General features: G+C 40.6%; 1 protein-coding gene across 1 annotated transcript in view; it reads left to right on the plus strand.

The window, feature by feature from the left end:
* Positions 1-24,954, plus strand: part of JAKMIP1 (janus kinase and microtubule interacting protein 1) — a 254,492-nt gene that overhangs the window by 178,417 nt on the left and 51,121 nt on the right. The window contains 4 exon segments of the mRNA XM_040335404.1: positions 11,599-11,661; positions 14,629-14,727; positions 18,433-18,534; positions 22,975-23,028. Coding sequence (XP_040191338.1) covers positions 11,599-11,661; positions 14,629-14,727; positions 18,433-18,534; positions 22,975-23,028 — 318 coding nt within the window.

The following is a 24,954-nucleotide window of genomic DNA, read 5'->3' on the forward strand; positions in this document are numbered from 1 at the left end:
AACCTATGCACAAACTAATTTGGGCATCCGATCCATATTGGACCTAAAATCTCTTAACAGATTCTTTCTGGTATCTAAATTCGGTATGCTTGCCCTGATTATTGCTTTTTTGCGTACCCAGGGTATTCAAATCACAGGGTTCTTAGACAACCTTCTGCTGAATGATTCCCTTATTATAACTTTGTCTGACAACTTCTAAAGGGCAATTCAGTACTTTCTACTGGTTGATCAACTTTTCAAAGTCTTCCCACCAGCCCTCACTAAAATATCTGGGTCTTATCTTGAACACAGCCCAAGCCAAAGTATTTACTGGCAGAAAAAAAGTTTTACTAGCCAAAGTTAAAACAACAAGGGCAAAAAAAATTACTGAAGTTCCGCTTTAAGCGTGAGTGAGTGATTAACTTGTATAGCTACAAATGCGAACTAAATCGCCTCAAGGCACTTTTTCCATTCAGCATCGTACTGATCCTTCAGAAGAGGTGGGTCTTACATTTTTTCCTGAAGGCCCGGTGGATTTCTTCCATGCGGATGTTTGTGGGTAGAGCGTTCCATAGCCGTGGTCCTTGGACTGCAAATCTTCATTCTCCCTTCGATTTGTAGCGGGACTTGGGGATGTGGAGGAGGTTTTGGTTAGTTGATCGGAGATTGCGATTGGGTGAGTAGTGTTTTATTTTCTCGCATAAATATTGAGGACCGTTTCCTTGTGTGCATTTGTGGGTGAGGCAGAGGGTCTTGAAAGTGATCCGATCCTTTACAGTTAGCCAATGAAGGGTCCTCAGGGATGGGGCGATGGATTCCCAGGGTTTTTTCCCTGTTACCAGTCTGGCTGCCATGTTCTGGACGACTTGTAGGCGCGAAATCTGGTATTTAGGTAGTCCTATGTAGAGTGAGTTTGCGTAGTCCAGTCGGGAATTGATGATTGTTCCAACTACTACTGCTTTCTCCTTTTTTGGGATGAAGGGGATGAGTCTACGCAGCAAGCGGAGAAGGTAGTGAGATCCGCTGACTTCTGATCCTATTTGTGCATCCATTCACATCTCTGAGTCAAAGATGACTCCGAGACTTTTGACTTTGGAGCTTGGGGTGATGGTCTGTCCAAGGATGGTGGGTGGTGTCCATGAAGTCTTAACTTTTGTCTTTCGATTTGCGAGGAGAAGAAGTTCTGTTTTGGATCCATTGAGTGTGAGGCAACTCTGTCATCCAATCCTCGATCAGTGTAAGGCATTTTTCTAGTCCGTGATATTGGTCTTTTTTTTTTCGGTCATGCGAAATGAGTGAGCATATGAGTGAGAGCGCAAGTCCTGTTTTGCTGATGATTTTGAGGAGTGGGCGGAGGTAGATGTTGAAAAGAACGATGACAGGGGTGATCGTCGAGGGACTCTGCAAGAAATTGCTCGAGTTTCAGAGGTGAAGGCTCATAGTTTCACTGTCTGGGAACGATCTAGGAAGGATGCAAAGGTCTCGCATATGGATTATCAGATCCAAAAGATACTCCTCCGTTCACTTCTGCATGAGGATTCTAAGCTTTAATGATGGCCTCTGATTCCAGGCCTAATGGTAGCCCCTTTATCCAGTTTCAATCCAGGTCACTTCAATATCCTCGGATCATGAAAGGAACGGATACACTCTGGTTTGTCCACAGAAGTGTTTCTGAGCTGGCAGCCCTTTGTTCTAAAGAGCCTTTTCTTGTATTACCCAGGGACAAAGTGGTCTTGAGACTTGCTTTTCTACCCAATGTTGTTTACCCCCTCCCCCACCACTTCTACGTGGAAATTGTCCTACCTTTTCCCACTGTCCTGCTCCAAAACACCCCAAGGAAATTTCGCTTTACTGTTTTTGATGTTGTCCGGGTCTATTGCTTCTGTTTGCTAAACAGTTATTTTTTGTTTTACCCATAGGCCCTCGTAGAAGACACCCTGCCTCCTGCTCCACCCTTGCCAGGTGGATCAGACAACTTATTTTGAGGGCTTGTGACCTTGAGGAAATGGTTCTCATTTCACTGCCTGCGTTCATTCCGGCGAGCTGTGTCCTCTATGCTTCTCCTCCCCTCGCAGCGCCTGTCCTTTCAGACGATCAGGTGATGGGTAACAGACCAGCGCTTCCTGATTGACAGAGAGGCAGTTCAGCGTTAGAAAACCGAATATTAATTTGCTTTTCTAACACACCTGGGTCGCCTCAGTTTTTACCTTTTTTTGAATCGAGTGCTTCAAAAATACACCCCCGTCGCTGTAATTCAGGTGTCCGGTGTCCGAAAAGGGTCTGGATGCCTGAATAGGGGATGGCGGCGGCGGTCAGGGATAGATTCATGCAATGCATGATTCTATCCATTAGTCATAGAGGGGGGTAGCTGGAGAGAGGGGGTTGCGCTCGTGTGCCCTTAATGGATTCACCGCCACGGAGGACTGCCATTTGGTCCTCTGTTTACATGTTCCCACAAGCTTTACCAGGTGGATGTTTAAACCTCAGCTGATGCAAACTTCACCCGCAAGGTGTTTCGGGTTTCTTAACCCTTGTTTGTTTGTGGACCTGTTGGTACTTCTGCTTGCCATGTTGTTGCTGACCCCTCAGTTTATTTCTGTGGGACCTCCCATGGTATGTGGTTAAAAACGTTAAAGCATATTGTACAGGATACACTGTATTAGGTCCATACTACCTACCTACTTATCCAACCGCACCTTCAGCGTTGCTTACAATTCTACTTCCTCCTCTCCTCTTCCATTCTCTGTTGGGGTCCCCCAAGGTTCTGTTCTTGGACCTCTCACGGCTTTCAATACCACCTTTACTCTGATGACACTCAAATCTATTTCTCTACCCCTCAACTCGCTCCTTCATTCTCCTCACGTATCACTAATTTACTATCAGAAATATCAGTTTGGATGTCACACCACTTCCTCAACTCAATCTATCCAAAACGGAACTTATCATTTTCCTCCCCCACATGCCTCTTCCCATGATCTGAAAATAAAGTGCAACGCCAGAAATAAGCACCTTCCATATACTGGGAAATGCTATAAAAGTGAAAATACAGATTGTCCAATCATACAACCAGCATGTGTGATTGTAAAACTAGTATTAGGCTAAAGTCCACAGTAATAACTAGTTCTAGTGACCGTGAAAACACAAGTCAATGTGCATAAATAATGTCCATCCAAATACAGTGAAGCTGTCAGGGCCTGTACAAGAGATGGAGCCTGCTTCTTCCCAATGTCTCTGTGTCTGGAATCCAGGAACACCATACGGTGGTGGGTCAAATGCGCATAATCAACCCGATTCTCTGGGGTGCAGCTCCTCTCGATGACCCTGGAATACGATTCTCCACGGTAGTAAGATCCAAACTGACTCGAATCCTGGTCGTGGTATAATGAATCACTGTTTCCTCTGTATCATGGGATGGACTCGCCACATAAAGGAAAAAAGCAAAAGAGGACACTTCCTCATAGTGTAAAACAAATGATACAAAATGTATTGTTCAAAAAGAGATCAATCAAACATGAACACACTGTAAAAAATGCATAGCCACATCAAAAGGAAAAAACGTGAGAGGCTTAAAAAATCCCTGTATGAGAAAAAAGATAGCACAGTATAGGAATGGCTGGGGCCAGTGTATGTGCCCGACCGGTTTCGTTTGCTAAGACTTCAACTGGGGCATAGATTCCAGGGTCATCGAGACCAATCATGTTGGTTGTATGATTGGACAATCTGTATTTTCACTTTTATAGCATTTCCCAGTATATGGAAGGTGCTTCTTATTTCTAGCGCTGCACTTTATTTTCACGTTTATACACAAATTTTTCCTTTTGTTGTGCCGGCAGCCACCATAGATACTACACATTGGAAGAGTGCAGTATATTTATGATCTCTCTGTCAAAATTTATGGCACAACTATCAGCCCATCCCCACATGCCAAGGTCCTAGGAGTAGTCCTGGACTCTGAACTCTCCTTTAAGCCTCACATCCAATCACTGTCCAAATCTTGCCGCCTCAACCTCCGCAACATCTCCAAAATACGCCCCTTTCTAACCAATGACACCACAAAACTCTTAATTCACTCCCTGGTCATCTCTCGCCTCGATTACTGCAACTCCCTCCTCATTGGCTTACCTCTGCATACTCTAACCCCCCTTCAGTCCATCATGAATGCTGCTGCCAGACTCATCCACCTTACCAACCGCTCTATCTCTGCTACTCCTCTCTGTCACTCCCTCCACTGGCTTCCGCTCACCAACAAATTAAATTCAAACTACTAACAATTACCTACAAAGCCATCCACAACTCTGACCCCAGCTACATCAATGACCTAGTCTATAAATACCAACCTAATTGTTCTCTTCGTTCTTCTCAAGACCTCCGACTCTCTAATCACCTGCTCCCATGCTCGTCTCCAGGACTTTTCCAGAGCCTCTCCAAGCCTGTGGAACTCCTTACCCCAATCTGTCCATCTATCTCCTTCTCTATTAGCTTTTAGAGGATCTCTGAAAACCCTCCTCTTCAGAGAAGCCTATACTTCCCACACCTAACAACTGTATTTTCATTTGAGTCCATCTGATCATCCCCCACAGCAACTACCCTTTGTTCCACTTGACCCTCCCTTCTAGATTGTAAGCTCTAACGAGCAGGGCCCTCTGATCCCTCCTGTATTGAATTGTATTGTGACTGTACCGTCTTCCCTGATGTAAAGTGCTGCACAAACTGTTGGCGCTATATAAATCCTGTATAATAATAATTATAATATTTGGGTTGTGGTCCCTTTATGGGGAATGACGTGTGCAGTTGGTGTACTTTTCTATTTGTGGTGTTTTTCTGGAGTTAAGCCATTTTTATTTATAAAAATAGACTTTCTGTTTATTTAAAAATGGCTTAACAAGTGTACCTGGATCACTACTACAGTTACGAACACCCCCGAAACTTTACAATATCTAAACCCACGAACAAAGATTAATATATTGTAGCTTGCCTGTCCTTAGATGTGACGTCTGACTTTGCTTACTTTTTTTTTTCCATTTTTATCTGGTGATCTAGCCACTAACACATTTTCTGTACCAGAATGATGACGTTTACTCATTGTACTGCACCTCTGGAATACAAGACTACAGAACACCTCTCCATTTCCCCTTCTCCATGACATAGGGCGAGATGTACTGTAGTCCACAGAGATAGCTGGAATTAGTGGTAGAAAATAAGTCAGGCTGGGTTTACAGAAAGTCCTTGGCTCACAAGAGTTCTGACCGACTTAACATGAAAATGTTTGCACTTCTTGAACAGATGTAACAAAACACAATGGTATTTATAACAGATCAAAAGAGAGCAAATAGTACAAGTTAATTGTTTGGGTTTACATACACTATAAGCTACCAAATCTATAATTTTGTTGATTGCACGGCCAGCATAACCACAAGCAACACACATCGGTCTGAATGTAAAAGCATGTGCCATCTCCTGGATTGGAGCGGTGGCTCTTGGCTCGACCACGAGGACCCCCCTTATGGTTCCAGTACTCTTTTTTTTTTTTTTTTTTTTTTTCTTTTTTTTCTCCATTTTCTTTTCTTATAGTTATCGTTATTTATTAATTTTTTCGTTTTTCCGTTATTTGCTATTTTACTATTATGATTTTGAAGCTCCCTTTGTATTGATAACTCTTTGCTTCACAGAGGACAATATATATGTCAGTAGTTAATAATAACTCCATAAAACCTCAACTTAATAATCTTAATGTCATTAGTGACTAAATGGTATACCATACTTTTGTCCACAAATATTTACTTTGTATATTTATATATTGGAATAAGAATATTTGAGCTTCTCTATTTTCGATGTATTTAATGTAATTTGTATTACACCTTTTGTACTTAATAAAATATTTTTGACAAGGGGAAAAAAAACAAAACGGCATGTGCCATATGACTTTTTGAAAGTTTTTTTTTTTTTTTTTAACCACTTCACCCCCGGAAGATTTGGCTGCTCAATGACCAGTGATTTTTTTGTGATACAGCACTGCATCGCTTTAACTGACAATTCTGCAACGTTGTACCCAAAATTGTGTTGGTATTTGATCATCTCTGCAGTTTTTTTTTTTTTTTTTTTTTTTTTTTCGCTATAAACAAAAAAAAAAACGTAAATTAAAAAAATAACTTTTTTTTCTATAATAAATATCCTATTTTAAAAAAAAAAGCAATTTTTTTCCTCTGTTTAGGCCGATATGTATTCTACATATTTTTGGTAATAAAAATCGCAATAAACATATATTGATTGTTTTTTGCAAAAGTTATAATGTCTACAAAATAGGCAAACTATATATATATTTTTTTTACTAGTAATGGGGGTGATCAGCAATGCGTATTGGTACTGTAACATTATGGCGAACAGATCGGACACTTTGACACATTTTGGGACCATTGGCATTTATTTAGCGGTCAGTGCACTGTTTACTGTGTACATGTCACTGGCAGGGAAGGGGTTAACAGTAAGGGGTGATTAAGGGGGTTAACTGTGTTAGCTAGGGAGTGATTTTAACTGGGGGGGGATGGGAATGCCTGGGTGAGGAGACCGATCGTTGTTCATACTTAATTATTAGTATGAACAACAGATCGCTCGCCTCACCCCAGACAGCACGGAGATCTGTCTGTTTCCATTAACAGATCTTCTTTCTGTCTGTGTGGAGCGATCGCGGGTGCCCGGCGGTCATTGCGACCGCCGGGCACAGGAATCGGCTTTGGCGCCGTGGCCATGCACCCCCTAGTGGTAAAAAGGTCAGCCAATGTATAACTGCGGGGGCTAGTTGGGTAACCGGTTAATGTGTATCTAAGGCAGTGTTTATCGACTTTTTTTCAGTCAAGGCACCCTTTGTGCAGAATTGTAATCTTGAGGCACCCCATTCTAAAAATTAAAACCTAAATAGTTTACATAATTCAGCAACACCCATATGCGTAGGACACCTAACCTTAGCAGTGATTTATTCTACCAAAAACAACACCTTTGCATGCTGGTACTGACTAGTATTCCAATGTTTCTTTGCTCCCTCAGTTTCTTTCCCTTGCTCAGCTAATGTAACCCTAGTGCTGATAAAGAGGTGTAGGGGAGGGGTAAACAAGTGTGCTGTGCAGGTGTACAATGTCCTCCTCATCATCCAATGATGTAACTGGTTGGTAGGACACTGGTGGCACGAAGGTTGTATGTAACTAATAGGCAGGCTTGATCCACCCATTGGCTTGTATACCATTTTTAAGCCGTTTCTAGGCATTTTGCCAAGGGGTCCCTAAAGACACCTGAAGGCGCCCCAGGATGCCTGTGTACCCTGTTCGAAAAAGGCTGAATTCGGGCATTTAAGGATTGCCTACATTTAAGATTTGACCACAGAGATAGCTGGAATTAATGGTAGAAAATAAGGCTGAGTTTACAGAAAGTCCTTGGCTCAAAAGAGTTCTGACCGACTAAACAAGAAAATGTCCTCAGTGTAATGAGCATCAGAATGATGCCAAATTTCAAAAACCCACTTTATTACTCTTTTGTGCATCACTGAGCCGAGTCATCTTTGCACATGGGGTAGTGCAGCTTACTTACAGAACTTTAAGAGAAAACCAATAACTCCAGTAGAAGGCTATATTGTCAAAATATAAGGCAGAAGATTATTTCTTGGATCTTATGCTTTGTTGATCTCTTCCAGATATGTGCAGTAAACCAGCATGACACTTGGAGCTTCCTGTAATAAAGACTGATCACTGCTGCTCTCTCTCTTTATGCAGTGAATGGTCATGTATCCGCCCCCCTTCTCTAGTTTTCTGCAGGCAGCCTAGAGAGGAAAGGCCAGTTGAGTCCCCCCCCCCCCCCCCCCCCCACACACAGCTCTGTTCTCTGCACAAGCTATGCACAGCACAGAAGTATTGCTGCTACTCTTTTTAAGGTTATAATTGGGTTTGCAAAGAGTTCAGCTTTAATAAACAGGAATGTAACGGCTCTGTTTTTTACTCCGATATACAGTATACAGATTACCATATTTGCCGGTGTATAAGGCAACCAGGCGTATAAGACGACCCCCTAATTTTACATTGTTTTAAGATTTGTTTTGCCTGTACTCACCGTATAAGACGACCCCCCCCCTTCCAAGGCTTCCAACACTTCATATTTCTTCCTTCTGGAACCATATTCTTCTTCATTCTTGCTGGAGCTGGAGCCATATTATTCTTCCTTCGTGCTGGAGCCAGTCACGGCGAGCAATGTATTCTATTAATGAATACAAAGCCTGCTTGGATTGGCAGAGGCTGTAACATAATCAGCCCACGCCTCTCTGACTCTCAAAGCCAATCCGAGCAGGCTACTGTATGTAGCCTGCTCGGATTGGCAGAGGTTGTTACTCCAATCTGAGCAGGCTCTGTATTCATTTGAATACATCGATCACCGGGATTGGCTAATCGATATATACTGTATGTAGCCGTAGCTACATACAGTATTCCCGCATATCCAGCAGGAATCTGAGCAGCTGACCCGGCGTATAAGACGACCCCTGATTTTTGGGTAGTTTTTTTAAGTGTAAAAGGTAGTCTTATACGCCAGCAAATACAGTAATATTTAGAGTGCATGTTCAGGTTGTCTGTAAAAAGGTTCATTCTCTCTTGTTGATTCTTTACTCTGCTCTTAGCATTACTATGGAAACAGAACTTCTCATTGCTTGGCCTGCCAGGTCATTGCAAATGACCATTGATCTGTGTGTCCGTTCATTGGATGCAACAGTCTTGTATGGAACCAAACAAAGCTAAGAGACATAGTAACTGGGAGCATATGAAATGCATTTAATTATTTGGGGATTTGTTGGGAAAGAACTGTAGTTTGAAAATTACTCTCAGGCATGAATTGCAGTAAGTGTGTGCAGAATAGTTATTGCTTTTGGGTACTTGGTGTTTGCCATGATAATGCCAACCATTTTCGTTGAGTGTGTGTCTGGGCCGATCTCACCCATTGGCAGGCTTTATATGTTCATGCTCAAGCTAATTGTGGCTTTATATTTTCACACTGTAGTAGTATCTGAAATGTAGTGCAGTCTCATTTGGTATAGAATAGATACAACACAGACGTGTCCAAGAGTTTAAACTTCCGGGTTATGGAACTCCCAGGTCCCCAGTGTTCAGTGATGGGGCATACAAGTATATATTTATAGCTATTCAATCTAGTTGTAGGAGGCCAATACATCTGAGGGGAATATACATAATCTCAGCTTGTAGTTATCTTAGTTGACTTGCAATTAAAGATGGTAGTAAACTACCAAAAAAAAAAATCCCCTGCAAAGCAATGTTATAATGTGTTAGTATGCATCGCATACTAACACATTATGCAAGACTTGCCTTAAAACAAAGCCCTCCAGGCCTGAGGACTCTTAATTTGAAAGGATGCGGTCTGAGCTGAGGAGTTCAATGTGGAAGGGGGGAGTGCAGACTCTGATGTAAAGGGGGTCCCTGAGGACTCTGATGTAAAAGTTGAGGGAATTGAGCTCTCTGAGGTTAAAAAATGGGTCTGAGCAATTTAATGTGAAGAGGGGGCTGAAGACTCTGATATTAAATGGGGGGTAATTTAAAATGGGAGGACTGAGGACCCCGATGTGAAAGGGAGAAAAGGGAGTAGTGATGCCTCTGATTTGTGTTTGTGTGGGGGGGTTTATCTGAGGACTTTGATGTGGGGGGGTCTTCTGATTTGACAAGGGGCCCACAATAGACCGGAGTGTCTTGAGATTTTGGATACTGTTAAAGGAAATGATTGGAAATGGGTTCAAAATCACTGGTTTACCCTGTTGGTACAGGTTTACCTAAATAACCTTATTGTAGAAAGCATTTTAAGGTGCCTGGTCTTTACTGAGCTCCCAAGCCACCCCAGTTTGGTACATGAAAGTCATGATTTAAGTAAGACTAAGGCTAGCCATAGAATATTTTTGTTTTCATGCAGCCAGTGGGCTAAATTGGGAACCCCCCCCCCCCCCCCCCCAAAAAAAGGCCTATTCCTCTATCCATACAAATGAGGTGGATGGAGAAATCTCCTGCACTGGGACATTGTATTCTGACAGCGGCACCTGGCACTGTCGGCATACATTGATAACCAACTGCAGACACTGATCAGTACAGTATTTTTCAGCAATCAACTTCTGTAAAACAGGGACAGCCACACACTGATGGATATTTGTTTGGTCCCTGCTGACCTGTTTGAATTCTGATCCATTAATGTCCACCTTAAGCACTTCACACATTTGTGCTCTAGCCTAGTGATGGGACACTAATCACTGCATTATGGGAGCTTCGGTGCAGTGTATTTTTCTGTTGCAGTATTAGGCGAAAATACATTTCATAGTGATAGTCAGTTGATATTCCTTTATGGAATTACTAAGCAGGAAATTATCTGTGCTTCAAGATCTTGTTTTCCACAATACTATCTTTTTTTTGTGAATGTTATTAAAGTGTATGTAAACCCTAACAATGAACTTTTATTATTTATTCGCATTTGGTCTTTTAAATCTACCATTGTAACAGTATGTATGGTCTTTTGTATGAGCCCACTGTTTGGGCTTATGTATTTTGTACATTTTAAAAATGTGCTCAATACTATCTGAAGAAGGGCAGCTTCGAGTAGCATGGGTGCAGTGCAGTGTACACACGGTTTTCATGAGGGTTAGCTGCACTTTCCCATACATAGACTTCTATTATGTCCCATGGTTTTGTTGCTCTTTCAGAAAACTCACCAAAACCACGGGACAGTTAACCGTACGAAAACCATGGGTACAATGTGTTGGGGCCATAGTGCAGCTTATCACTGTAAAGCCACCTCAACAAAAATCTTTTTTTTTTTTTACTGAGGGGAAAAAAAATACCTGTTGTTCGCACCAGAAATACCATGTGCCTGGAACTTCCTGCGCTTTGTACCTATTACCCCAAAAACCCATTCAGTGCCATCAGTCCTGCTTGGCTCACTATTGTGGTTACAGACCCCCTCCCTGTGTTATGAAGATGAGAAAAGTTGTTTTGTAGTTCTAATACACTTCCTGTTCTTGAGTTCTCCTCCGTAGATGCAGTACAGTAAGTGAGCGTCGTCACCGTAGTGTGTTATGGGTAAGATCCGCAGGTAAAAATAAAGGAAAAAAGCCTAAAAAAAAATAATACAGACACCATCTAAGAACTAGTAAGCTGGAATATAATTTGCATTCCTGGGTGTTGGATAAGCATTAAAGATGCTTCTGTATAAACTAGTTTTGAAAATAGTTTTATGTAGCACTTCCTGTGATTGCATGGTAAAGAGTGTGTTTAGATGTATCAGACAACCGCACTAGTTCCTGATGTGCTAAGCCCTTTGATCTTGCATGTTTGGGATCTTGAGTTTATTTCCCACTAAGGGTGTTGTGTTCAAGTCTGTAGAAGTTCCCTCCATGTTTGCTGGTTTATCTGCCTTCTCCAAAAACATTCTACCAGATCAATCCCACCCAAGCTGTGTAGATCGCTGTTCTGGGAACATTGGACTGAAAGTAGGAATGGTGACTACTTCTATGTACTTTGTAAAGCGCTGCAAAACTTGATGGCTCTGTATGAGGAAAATAATATCTGTTGCTTGTTTACTGTTCTTCTTCCTTAGGATTCCAAGTGGGTGGAAGAGAAACAGCTGCTTCTGCGGAAAAATCAAGACTTGTCAGAAAAGGTACGATAATATAGATCTACATCTGAAGCTCACAGGGTTCTGTTGGCAATTAATGTTTGATGATTTATTAAGTGGGGGGTGGGGGGATTGCCCAAAATTGTTGGCCGAACATCGGCTGCATCCAATTGAATGTAGCCTCTGTTTGGGTATTCTGACAGCTGGTGGTACCAGCTGGGAAAATACAGTGGCTGCTGTGGGATATCATCCCATTCACATTGTTTAGTGTGGATAGAGAAACCTGTCAGGCGGACCTGATAAAATGGTACATTCACCCCTACATCCAGTTCAGTCCACTAAAATAAAACAGAAGGGGACCCATGCTCCCCTGTGTAGGCGGATTTTTATCTGAGGTAGTCGGGTTTAAACGGATAGGGGAGTCTGTTTCAGACTCTGTTTTCACTCAGCCGCCCATCGAACAGAGCGGGCTCTGTCCCTGTCCGCTTTGCATAAATTGAGCAGACACAGACCTTGCATCTGCCCTCTCAGCTCTGATCAGCAGGGGATCTGTAAGTGGATCCCCTGTGTATCGGAATGGAGTCTGCCCCATGTGAAAGGGGCTTTACCCATGTAATGTTTATATACACCATTAGTGTACCGAACACCCCCAGATATACCATCTCCTGCTTGTGTGATTGGCTCGTGGATTCTTCCAACAAAAGTGGAGTTTGGGATGAATTGGAACTCCAATTGTGAGCCATGTTTTCTCATCTACAGTGGGGGAAATAATCATTTGATCCCCTGCAGATTTTGTAAGTTTGCCCACTTTTTTTTTATTTTTTATCATATGTGTATTTTAAATAATAGAGACACAATATCATCCAAAATCCAGAAAAAGCACGGTACAAATGTTGTTATAAATGTAGTTCTAGTTAAAGGAGCAAATAAGTATTTGATCCCCAAGCAAAACATGACTTGGTACTTGGTGGAGAAACCCTTGTTGGCAAGCAGATCTCTTTACAAATCTTGTCTAAATCCTTAAAGAGGAACTGCAGTCTGCGGACATAATTTTTAATAAAAACATCTTTGCCATTCCGAAGCTTCCCTCCAACCACTTTGCATATTATTTTATAAATACTGTGATTCTGTACTTGCCAAATATGCTGTAGAAATCTCCCTCCACTAAGTCTGGCTGCATCCAGTTTAACTGTGGGCAGCTGAAGCTGCTGCCTGTGCAAATTTCTGGATTTACACAGAGGCACATCTCCAGCTCTGCAGCCCTGCAGTTCTCATTGGCCCTCTTATGACTCACCCCTTCTCCCTTCCTGTCAAACTCTCAGGAGAGAGAGAGAGAGAGAGAGATGTGCATGAGTGGGCTGTATAAGGTATTTACTGGTAGAAAAAAATGTACACTCCAAAGTTAAAACAACAAGGGCAGAGGATTTATTAGGTGGAAAGATGAAAAAATGACTGATGGTCTGCTTTAAGGTTTCTTGGCTGTCACTTGGCAACTCAAAGTTTCAGCTCCCTCCATACATTTTCTATAGGATTAAGGTCTGGAGACTTGCTAGGCCACTTCATGACCTTAATGTGTTTCTTCTTGAGCCATTCCTTTGTTGCCTTGATATATATTTTGGGTGATATGTTTTGGGTCATTGTCATGCTGGAAGACATATCCACAACCCATCTTCAGTGTTCTGGCTGAGGGAAGAAGGTTCTAATCCAAGATTTTATAATGCATGGCCCCACTTATTGGCACCTCGATCTGCAAACTCGGCCTGTACCTTAAGAAGAGAAACAGCTCCAAAGCATGTTTTCACCTCTGTGCTCAACTGTAGGGATGGTGTTCTTAGGGTAATTTTTCTGCCCCCAAACACGGCGAGTCAAAATGCCAGAGTGTTCAATTTTGGTCTCATCTGACCACAACACTTTCTCCCAATCCTTCTTTGAATCATTTATATGTTCATTGGCAAACTTCAGATGGGCCTGTACATGTACCTTCTAGAGGAGGGGGACCTTGTGGGTGCTGCAGGATTTCAATCAATGGCACGTATTGTGTTTACCAATGGTTTATTTAGTGACTGTGGTCCTAACTGCCTTGAGATGATTCACAAGCTCCTCCTGTGTAGTTCTGGGCTGATACCTCACTTTTCTCATGATCATCCTTACCCCATGAGACAAAACCTTGCATGGAGCTCCAGGCTGAGGGCGGTTGATGGTTATTTTGTATTTCTTCCATTTGCGCTCCATAATCGCTCCAATAGTTGTCTCCTTCGCACAAAGCTTCTTACTGATGGTCTTGTAGCCTATTCCAGCCTTGTGCAGGTCTACAATCTTGTCCCTGATATCCTTTGACAGCTCTTTGGTATTGCCCATGATGGTGATGTTTAAATGGAAGGATTCTGTGAACAGGTGTCTTGTACACTTATGATTTGTAAGGAGCACCTTCTTGAATTGACAGGACTAATCTGTGTACCACATGAGCACATACTGTAACCAGTCTGTGGGTGCCAGAATTATTGTTTGTTGGTAGAGGATCAATACTACTTTTACTCACTGAACTGCAACTCAATTTATAACATTTTGTATTGTGCGTCTTCTAAATTTGTGGTTGATATTCTGTCTCTATCGTTTAAAGTACACCTATGATAACAATTATAGACCCATAATTTCTTTGTAAGTGGGCAAACTTGAAAAATCTACAGGGGCTCAAATAATTATTCTCCCCACTGTAATAGTACCTAACCTTATAAATGCTCCTATAAATATGGGCACATATGTCCACATACTCACTGCAAAGAATTCTTGTGGAAGGCCTTTTCAGGAGACAGGAGGCTGTTATAGCCACAAAGGGTGCAAATCCATATTCAAGTTCATGGTTTAAAAATGCGATATCACGTGTCCATATACTTTTGGTCGTGTAGTGTATATTGTCTTGTGCCTCTAATTCTATAAATATTCCACGAATATGAAGAGGTTGCACAGAAATTATGTGATTGCTCTTATAATGTTGTGTTTGATTTTTTTTAGATCTTTAAGTTTGAATCGGATGAGAGTCAGCTGAAAAATGAAATCCAGGATGCCAAAGACCAGAATGAATTGTTAGAGTTCCGGGTGTTAGAGTTGGAAGTAAGAGATTCCCTCAGTAAACTGTCTCCAGCGTTTGAGTCCCGGATTAAATATATATAATACACTTCACTTCCAGGAGATGTGATGCCTTAATACATTTCCCGGAGTTTAGGAATTGACATGAAAAGTGATGAGTGTCTAACCCTTTATTGCACTTATTTGGATTAGGAAGTGTTAACAATTTCTTTGTGTCTTCTCTGCCATTCTGTTTCATGCATGTCTAACATACAATTGTAAACTGTGAATTTTGTTAATCCTGTTTTTTAAATGTTATGTTTTTGTTTTGCATGTTTAACCCATTTTAAATATATGTATGGGTTTTTTTTGGGGGGGGGGGGAGTTTGGGGAAGAAAAAAAACTTTATTTTCCGTTAATAAAACCCATTTTGTATTTGAATATACTCACTCTTATTTATGCCATCGTCATTCTTGCATGCTGTTTTTCACTTTTTTTTTGTTTGTTTTTTTCTGCATCACCCAGCATGAAACCTCTAATCTTCAGCCTGATTTTAGAACTACAAAAAATATAGCTCAACATGACTTGAATGACAATACATATGGATTATTTTATTTAAAGTGTATCTGTGCTCAAACAAAATCAACCAAACTGAGCATTCACTCAGAGGAATTTGCACATGTGCTCATCTTACACTTTTACAATGTACTTCTTGGGCCAGAGTTCTGTATTATGCAAACTTAGATTTTATTTCATGTTTGTTCATACGGGGTCTTACAATTCATCAGTGGATCCATCAGTCGTACTAAAACTATGGTGAGGCCACGTACCATTTTCATGGGGTAAAGAAGATATTTATATAATAGAGGGGCTCCAGGACACACGGAAGAGAATCAAGGTACATACAGGTGTCAAGATCCTCTGGGTGTCTGCTTTTTAAATTCCTGTTCTCAGTTGTTTTTTTGAGTACAGATATGGTTTAATAGGGAAAATGTATGGTGTGCAGAAACCCCTGACATGAGAATATCACATTCAGTATCATATGATTTGGTTCCTGTACTGTAGCATTGCCTTACTTAATACATCTTATTTTTCTTTCACTCTTTACAGTTGACATTTCTCTAGCTACAACACCTGAATAAGCTCTGAACAAATATGTGTGTTCATTCTTTCCTACACAGTACAGTACTGTATTTTTAGAGTGCAAACAAGTTATTGGTTAATACAGAAAGCATAAAAACACATAAGAGGTTTTACATGTAAAACATGAAACGCAACTTAAACAGGTATATCAGGAATACACTTTAGTTTGAACTGTCAATGTGCTTAGCTAGCTCTCTGCACCTGTCAATCAGCAGCCACATTTTTTGCTTGCTCTACATTAATGATCCATAGTGACACATAGAAGTAAGTATGATGTGCTACACACACCTATTTTTTGTATCGCATTTATCCAGACTTGTTTGAATGAGGAGAGTGATCCCTGGTTATTTGTATGCTGAACTGATGCAGTGGGTGAACCACTTTTCCGATAAAGACGTCGGGTACACTAGCAACCTTAGAGCGATGCAGTGAAGAAATGTTCTAGTTCATAGGTTAATTTAAAAGTTTAAATAAGTAATTCATTGATTCACCAACATTTCTGTGGGGGTGCTTGACAGGTGTTCCTCACACATGTTGAATGCACATCAGAAGCTAGGATTGTAAGGATGTAATGAGACAAATTACACATTTGGTTTCAGGTCTACTCGGAGTAAAAGCAATGGCTGGTAGTTCCCGGTACAGTGCCCTTCGTTTACTGTTTGAAGCTCACTTAAGCAGGAGTGAAAACCAGCCCCTGTATTCCCAAGCTCTTGTGTATACAAACCCTTAATAAGACTTGGAAAGGTTAGACTAGAGAAGTGTTTCCTAAATCTATTCCCAAGGCCCACCAACAGTGCATGATTTACAAAAGTAACCTCACACATGCACAGGTTTTGTAATTGGTGCCCCCTGGTTTAATTGCATGTGCAAAAAATATCTGAAGGTTTGGGAAACAGTTATAAAATAGTACTTTTACTTTTCCCTCCGCAAAATTTATATATATATATATATGAATTTTGACACCAGAATCTTTTTCCACCAATTTGGCCTATCATTTTTTCCCCCAATTGCTTTGGACATAGTTATTTTGAAGCATCACAGACTTTAGTTAAAATGCAAAATGTGATGTGGGGGGTTCAGTGCTTCATGGCAACCTATATTTTCCCAGGTTCGTCTTCCCACTTCATCTTGATGCATGTAGTGGTATTCTTATTTCATACCTATTGGCTTTGGAAAGATAGACCTCATATTTGCTGGTATTTGCATGTTCATGGATCTCCTTACAAACTTTTTGTGACTATTTTAAAGGGTCTTTTTACCCAAATCTAGTATTTTCTGTGTTGGGTTTGATAACGCAACTGCCTTTTTATCTCTTGGTGATTCTGTTAGCGAGTTAGTTATATCTCTGCACTTGAATGCTTAGACCCTCTTATCTACGGTGGCAGAGCTTCCTTCTTGACCACTCCATAATGGCGCCCAAATTTCTGATTATAATCTCACAAGCTTAGCCGATGGAAGAAGTTGCCTAGAATCAGAGGGCAGAAAGATGGTAAGGCAGACTTATTATACTCTGTGGAGCAAAACATGTTTGAAAAGTTTAATGCAGCGATTATAAAGAAGGCTTTACATTTTGGGGGATGCAGGGAGTTTAGCAAAGAATGATCGCAGATGACTGAAAGACCAAGATCTCCATTAGTTACATTTTACCACTGGAGTCCCACAGATGTAGACTAGCCACTGAATAATTCAGCCAGCAGGCAATTATGTAAATCTGATATATCATTGTTTGCTACACTGGCCCTCTACACGTCCTTCTTTTGGCCCATTGATTACTGTACATTGCCATTTAGATGTTTACTCAGCTTCTACTATTACAGTTTTCATATTCAATTTTCTGTCAACATACTAATACATACTAGTTGAATGTCAACTTTTGCATGCTACTTTGTACCATAATACTAATGTCAAACCCCTCTATATATGTAGAGTACAACATTTTCTTGCAGCTAGAATCCACCTTTCTCATAAATTTGACATTATGTCACTGTGAAATAATGTACTTTATAAACCATACATTGCATCTAATTCTAGTTTACCTTAAGAAGCTGTGTGAACAGTTTTAAGAAATGCACAGCTTTTGGAGGAACTGTACAGCATGCATCACAATAATTTTCAAAACTTTTTGTATAGGGAGCATTGTATGTGTACAGCTGTATTTCAGTTCTACTATACAGGTATAACCCTCTAAAGTATTTTGGAAGATTGTGTGTGAATGGTTGCACTTCTTTGAAGAGATACTTAGGGGTCTATTTATAATGTTTTCACACATTTTCTAATTGGATTCATTTATAAATAGCTCTTAGCTTTGTTTCATTTCACTTTTTTTTTGTATTCCTAAATTAGATGGCAATATGTCAGGTTCTGCACTTTATAATGTTGATTTTTGCATACAGTACAAAACTGCTACATCTCAGCCCTATCTGGTGCCTAGTGCAACGCTGTGCTTTGTCCAAGGGCAAAGCTATACTCGTATAATATGTCTAAAGGTTTTGCATAAACAACCCCAAGTATTTATGGCTGCCACTTTTCAACACTGTGTTCATATTAGGGCAATATTCCATTACATACCTACTAGGTTTAAATGTGAAATAACACATTTTTCCCCAGGAGAGAGAACGAAGGTCTCCAGCCTTTAACCTCCATATAGCCAGCTTCCCAGAAAATAATGGAAGCGCCCTGCAGCTATTCTGTCAGCAGGAAGGAATTAAGGTAGATCCAGATTCACTTCCCTCTTCTAGTGCATCCCATGTCTTTCACTGCCATTAACTCACTATTAAAACCAACATTTCAACAGAAGCATCTCGTAAACATGTTACTACTGGTTTTCCCAATATTGTGCCGTCATGCATGGTTATCCTCTCCTGTGTAAGGCCTATGTGTCTTGTGTAAGCCTGTAATGCAAGCTAACATTGTGTTTTTGGAGTCCACTGTGAGTTACAGATTATGTAATATTAAACTACACTTATGGTTTTCACATACAAGAGGCAGCCATTATCTGTTAAACATCTCATGCTAATGTGACCTGTCGGTTCTATAGTAGGCCAAACTTATAAAACTTCTACAAAGGAAAGTGAAAGAAAAAACACTAACTGATGTTTTGTTTTATTTTTATTTAGTGTAGGTTTTTTTAACACCTGACTGGTATCTACTGGCATCACCTTTCTGTTTGAATTGATATGCCATGTTAGCTGAGACCAATATGGCTGCCTCTGGCTTGTGTATGTAGATGGAGCTACAGTGTTAGAGACTGTGGTGTTCTAAACAGCCAGGTGCATTTCAATACAACAGACTGCTACAAAAATGCATCATCTAAATGTATCAAATGTAATATATATTATATAGAATATTACTGTTTCATTTACACACAAATATTGCTCTGAGAATTTTAAGTAAGATTTACTTTGAACAAATTACCCAAAATGACACTTAAACCACTTGCCGATCGATGCACATTGATGTACGTTGGCACAGTGGCAGCAGTGGGCAAATGGGCGTACAAGTACGTGTGTGCCCTCCATGACCGTGCCCACTGGTCCCGTGAACTCTGTGTTCACTGGCGGCCCGCGATAGTGTCACGGAGAGGCAGAATGGGGAGATGCCTATGTAAACAAGGTATTTCCCTGTTCTGCCTAGTGACAGGACAGAGATCTATTGCTCCCTGTCATGTCAGTGGTAGCCCATCCCCCCACTGTTAGAAAAACTCCCTAGGACACACTTAACCCCTTGATCGCCCCCTAGTGTTTAACTCCTTCCCCACCAGTGTCATTTACACAGTAATCGGTGCATTTTTATAACACTGATCGCTGTATAAATGACAATGGTCACAAAATAGTGTCAAAAGTGTCCGCCGCAATATCGCAGTCACGATAAAAATTGCAGATCGCCGCCATTACTAATAAAAAAAAAGTGCTAATAAAAATGTCATAAATCTATCCCCTATTTTGTAGATGCTAGAACTTTTGCGCAAACCAATCAAGATACGCTTATTGTATTTTTTTTTTTACCAATAATATGTAGAAGAATACATATCGGCCTAAACTGAGGAAAAAAATAAAAATCGCAGAGGTGATCAAATACCACCAAAAGAAAGCTCTATTTGTGGGGGGAAAAAAGGACATCTATTCTGTTTGAGTACAATGTCGCACGACCTCGCAGTTGTCCGTTAAAATAACGCAGTGCCGAATTGCAAAAAAAAAATCTCTGGTCAGGAAGGGGGTTAATTCTATATATTTATAAAAATTATATAAAGTTTCCTTAGGTAGTTGATGTTTTTGTACTCTTAAAATAATCTGTTATAACTCTGATTGTGCTGAACAAGCTCCAATACTGCAATATATAGGAACCCAACGGTGCCTGCATGTACCTTTTTGGAATGCCTTTGGCAGGTTCCTGAGTGTCCATAATAAAAAAAAAAAAAACTATGTGCAAATTTCAAAATGTCATTGTCTGCGGCTTTCCCCACATTTTCCTTGGCCTAGCACTATGACACGCAGCTATACTGCCCACTTGGAACATAAAGCAAAAGGGAGGCAGTGGATGGATTATTGAAACGACGGAGTGTCAAAATTTGAATTTGCACCTTGGATACAGCGTTTGCATTCTATTCTCCAAACTGTTCAGTACCATTTGGGTTTTGACTGAAACAATCTGCTCAAAATATAGTTATATAAATTAAGAAGATGTTACCATACTTCTAATAATTGCTGACTGTAGACGGACTTCTAAAATTGGAAAGTTAGGGGGAGCACTTATTGCCTTTGGTCTTTGTCTAGTGTAAGATTGGGGTTATTAGACTCCAGCGATAGATGCGTTTTCCAGTGAGTACGCCAATCCAGAACTGAGTTTTTAAGGGCCTGGTAGCCCACTTTTATTTAAAAGCACAAAAGTTTACAAATACATTAGCAGCCCTCGCAGGGGGTTCCACCATTCCTGTATCTTGCCAACTCAACAGTTTAGCCTCCTGGCTTTCATACTTGCCATCCGGCTGTTTTAGGCCTTTAGCCTAGGCCTAAGTTTCTGTTCCTCAGAACAAACAGTTTCCTTGGGATAAGCTCAAACCTAGTTTTCTCCTGATGAGCATCTTGCTGCTCAATCCTCAAACGACATCTGCCTCCTGCAGATATGCATGCTCTAGCTGTCCCCATGCAGCATCTCTGACTCCTCTCAGAGGGGTTGGGAATCCACCTGATTCCCAGGAACAGACTTCCTGTCTGTTGGGTGGGGGCTCTGAGCCATGTCAGGTCAGAACTAAAAATCCCAAGACACAGCTGTGTAATTAATGTCTTTCTCTCCAAAATCTGGCATAAACCAGCAACCTTTCACATAGGAAAGAGTCCCACCATCACACTAGCTATAATTGGACTAAATCTACGTAGAACCTCACAAAGAATTAATGCTGGGTTGACAAAGCATCACCCTTCAGGTTGGTAGCTGTATAAGGCCTCATGCACAGTGGATGTTATAAAAACGCCAGTTGGCTGTCGAAAGCTGTAGCTGTAGAATGAGATTTGTAGCATTTTTACTGTAAAGTTGTTTGCAGTGTTTTTTAGCTTTTTTTTTAAATGCAAAACTATACTCCCACAAATGCTTATGGCTCAAAAACTCTCTTAAGCGCCAATTTGACGTGTTTTTTTTTTAGCGTTTTCAGTATTTCTTGGGGGTTTTTTTAAGCTTTTTTTCTGAGTTTTTGGCTTAAGGCATTTTTTTTCTGCAGCCAGTAAACTCCCCAGCATGTTATCCTATCTGTCCATATAGGCTGTTATCAGCGTTTTTGGCACGGACATTTTCTGGCTGGAAAAAAACCCCCAGAACTAGTGGGTTTTAAGAGGAATTTTTCAGCCGTAAAAATGCCTTAACCCTGGTAAAAGATTAAAACGCAGAAAAAATGCATTTTTGAGCCATAAGTTTTGCGGAAGTATATTTTTGCCCAAAAAAAGCTTAAAAAAAAAGCAACTGCTAAAAAAACGCTACTGCAAAAATGCTGCAAAACTTTTTCTACAGCTTCGTACAGCTAATGTTACTGACGTTTTTAGAACGTCCATTGTGCATGAGGCCTTAGAGCGTTTTAACCCTGAAGCAAAAACCACAGCTTTACCTCCTTCCTGACCAGAGCACTTTTTACAATTTGACACTGTGTCGCTTTAACTGACGAATGCGCAGTCATTTGAAAATATGCGTCCTTTATTCTTACAAATAGAGCTTTCATTTTGTGGTATTTGATCACCTCGCCGGTTTTTATTTTTTGCACTATAAACAAAAAATAGCAACAATTTGGAAAATATATATATATTTTTTACTTTTTGCTATAATAAATATCCCCAAAAATGACCACCTAAAAACAATTTTTTTTATCGGTGTAGGCCAACGTGTATTCTTCGACATATTTTTGGTAAAACAAATGGCAATAAGCTTATATTGATTGGTTTGCGCAAAAGTTATAGCGTCTACAAACTATGGGAAAGATTTATTGTGTTTTTATTATTCCCAGGGAAAAGGGAAACTGTGGTTAAGGGGGAAGGGCTTTGGTAGAATTGGCCTTTACATCCTTTTAACAAAAAAATGTCATTGTCACTTTTGACCCTGGACTGTAAAAGTACTGAGAAAATGAAAAAAAAAAATAAACGGAATAAATAAAGGAATTCCTATATTAAATATTTTCATTACATTACATATCATTAGTATACAATGACTTTTTTTTTTTGCAACATAAGTCCTTTTAACGAGTTCATCCAGGTCTTTCAGCTAAAAAGCATCGATATATATATAAACTATTTACACTAAGCATGTTGTTGGACAATTGCCTTCAGCAGAAAGCATTTTCCTAGTCAGTGTGTGGTGTGGTGTTCCATGTTATAGCATGTCGTGTGACTGCATAGAACAATCTGTATTAAAGCTTGAATAGAGATTCAAGCTCATGAGTGATTGGGGACCTGCAGCCATGATTGTTCTACAATCTGTTGCAGGCCTCAGTGGGACATAAAGAGCCTTCAGAATGTAGCTACATGGTATGATCTTCAAGACCATCTACATCTTCCATTTACATTCTTGTGTCTCCATGTTTTTGTAAGCTGTGTGTACTGTGTATCTGGATTTGGGGCATGGTTGCCCTTTCCTTTCTTTTTTCATGTATGTGGCTTCACTCTCTTCCAGGATGTGGACATTCAGAGCTTATGAAGAAGCTGGATATTACTTGGCGACAATGGGGTAAATTAAATCTTTTAACGACTAATACTTTTTTTAAATGAACCTGTATTATTTACGGATTTAGTGGCAACAATACGTTACAGGGTACTCTGAACCAGTCATGTTAGTCTCTTCTCCAGGGACCTTATGGGTTACTGTCCCTTTCACATCCTAACAAAACGTTTGCATTCAAAAACCAGTTTGGATGAACTCAAATTTTCAAATCCTCATAAATATTTTTCGATCTGGAGGCAGTGACCTGTAATTGTAACAACTAGAGAACCGTTTGATAATAGTCCACTGGGCTTAAAATTTTAACAAGGTGCCTTAAAGAGCCTGTGAGTGGGTAGAAATGTCAGCCAAAATCTCCAGTAAAAGAACCTTATACCTAGCTAATTCCAAATGCCTGTTCATAGAATCTTCCCTATGCTGAAGAGGGAAATTGGTGGACCTAAAGCTGAATTCCAATAATTAAGCACTTTGCAAAAAGTGCAGTTCACACACTGAGTTAAGTACAGTTAGGTGCAAGCCATCTCTGGGACATATCTCTATTACTTATATGTGCAGGTTTATTGCACTTCCAGGATACACACTCAAGCAGCTATACTCTCCCTTCTACTGCTGCACATTCACAGAAGCCTTTGTATTTTTTCTGAATTGGTTCTTATTTTGCAAAGGCTTCTGTGAATGGACAGAAGCTGCGAAAAATGCAGACACACTGAGCTAAAGTATTACTAAAGTCTTGTTATTTTATTTCTTTAAAAATAAAAATGTTATACTTGCCTACTCTGTGAAATAAATTTGCACAGAGCAGCCCAGATCCTCCTCTTCTTGGGTCCCTCATCGGTGATCCTAGCCTTTACCTCCTGTTGAGTGCCTCCTCAGCAAGCAGCCTCCTATGGGGGCACCCAAGCCACTGCTGTGTGTCTCCATTCAGACACAGATCCACATATTGGCCCTGCCTCCTCCTGTATGGCTAACTGACTTTTATTGACAGCAGTGGGAGCCAATGACACCACTGATGTGTCTCAGTCAATCGGGGGGAAAGTCCTGGGCGGCTGAGTCTCCCCTGCAACATCACTGGATAGAGATGGGACTTTGAGGCTGAGGGGGGCTTCTGCCTTTACAACCACTTTAAGTCAAATTTGGTGCATGTTATCTCCAGAACTCATCTCTATTATTTACTGCTTATGTGACAGGCTTATTGCACTCTTGGAGGACACACACTGGCTGTCAAAGGAGAGAAGTACACACCGCAGCTATGCCTGCCCCTCCCCTCTGCTGCCCGTTCACAGAAGCCTTTGTATTTGGTGGATGAGTTCTTACAACAGGCTTCTGTGAATGGGCAGAAGGGAGAGAGGGGTGGGCATAGCGGTTCCAATGACTCTGTCCTCAGAGGAACTGAGACCACAGTGAGCCGCAAGTAGCTCTGTAAGTTCTCTTCATGGAGCAAAATAAACTTGTCAGATTTAAATAATAAAGGTATGTTTACCAGGCAACAGGCTTCTTTTTAGACTTAACTCATTGTATGCCTGCAGTTTTTACAAGGTAACGGAATTCCTGGAATTCAGCATTAAAGATTCTTCAGGGCATTGTAGCTGTGCAACAGGAAAAGTCCACGAATGGAAGCAAGTATAACTTTACAGGAAACTTTTGGTTGAAATTACTACCCCCTTCCTTAAGGAGGTTACTTTAAAGTACAATAATCTTCAAACAAGCCATTGCTAACCTTTAGTAGATGTTGTCACTGTGGAGCAATTCTCAATCCTCAAAGTTTACAAGGGAAGTCGTGAATTTATCAAATTGGGGTTACAGCACTCACACCTCATATTGTGCACCTGCTCTGTATTTACATTGGCGGAAAAAAAATACAGACTGCTGAGCTACTGCCTGAAGAGAAAACAAGAAGAGCTGAGCCAAAAGTAAAAGTTTTTCTGCTGTGAAATG

The sequence above is a fragment of the Rana temporaria genome, chromosome 1, assembly GCF_905171775.1.
Source record: "Rana temporaria chromosome 1, aRanTem1.1, whole genome shotgun sequence".
Lineage (NCBI taxonomy): Eukaryota > Metazoa > Chordata > Amphibia > Anura > Ranidae > Rana > Rana temporaria.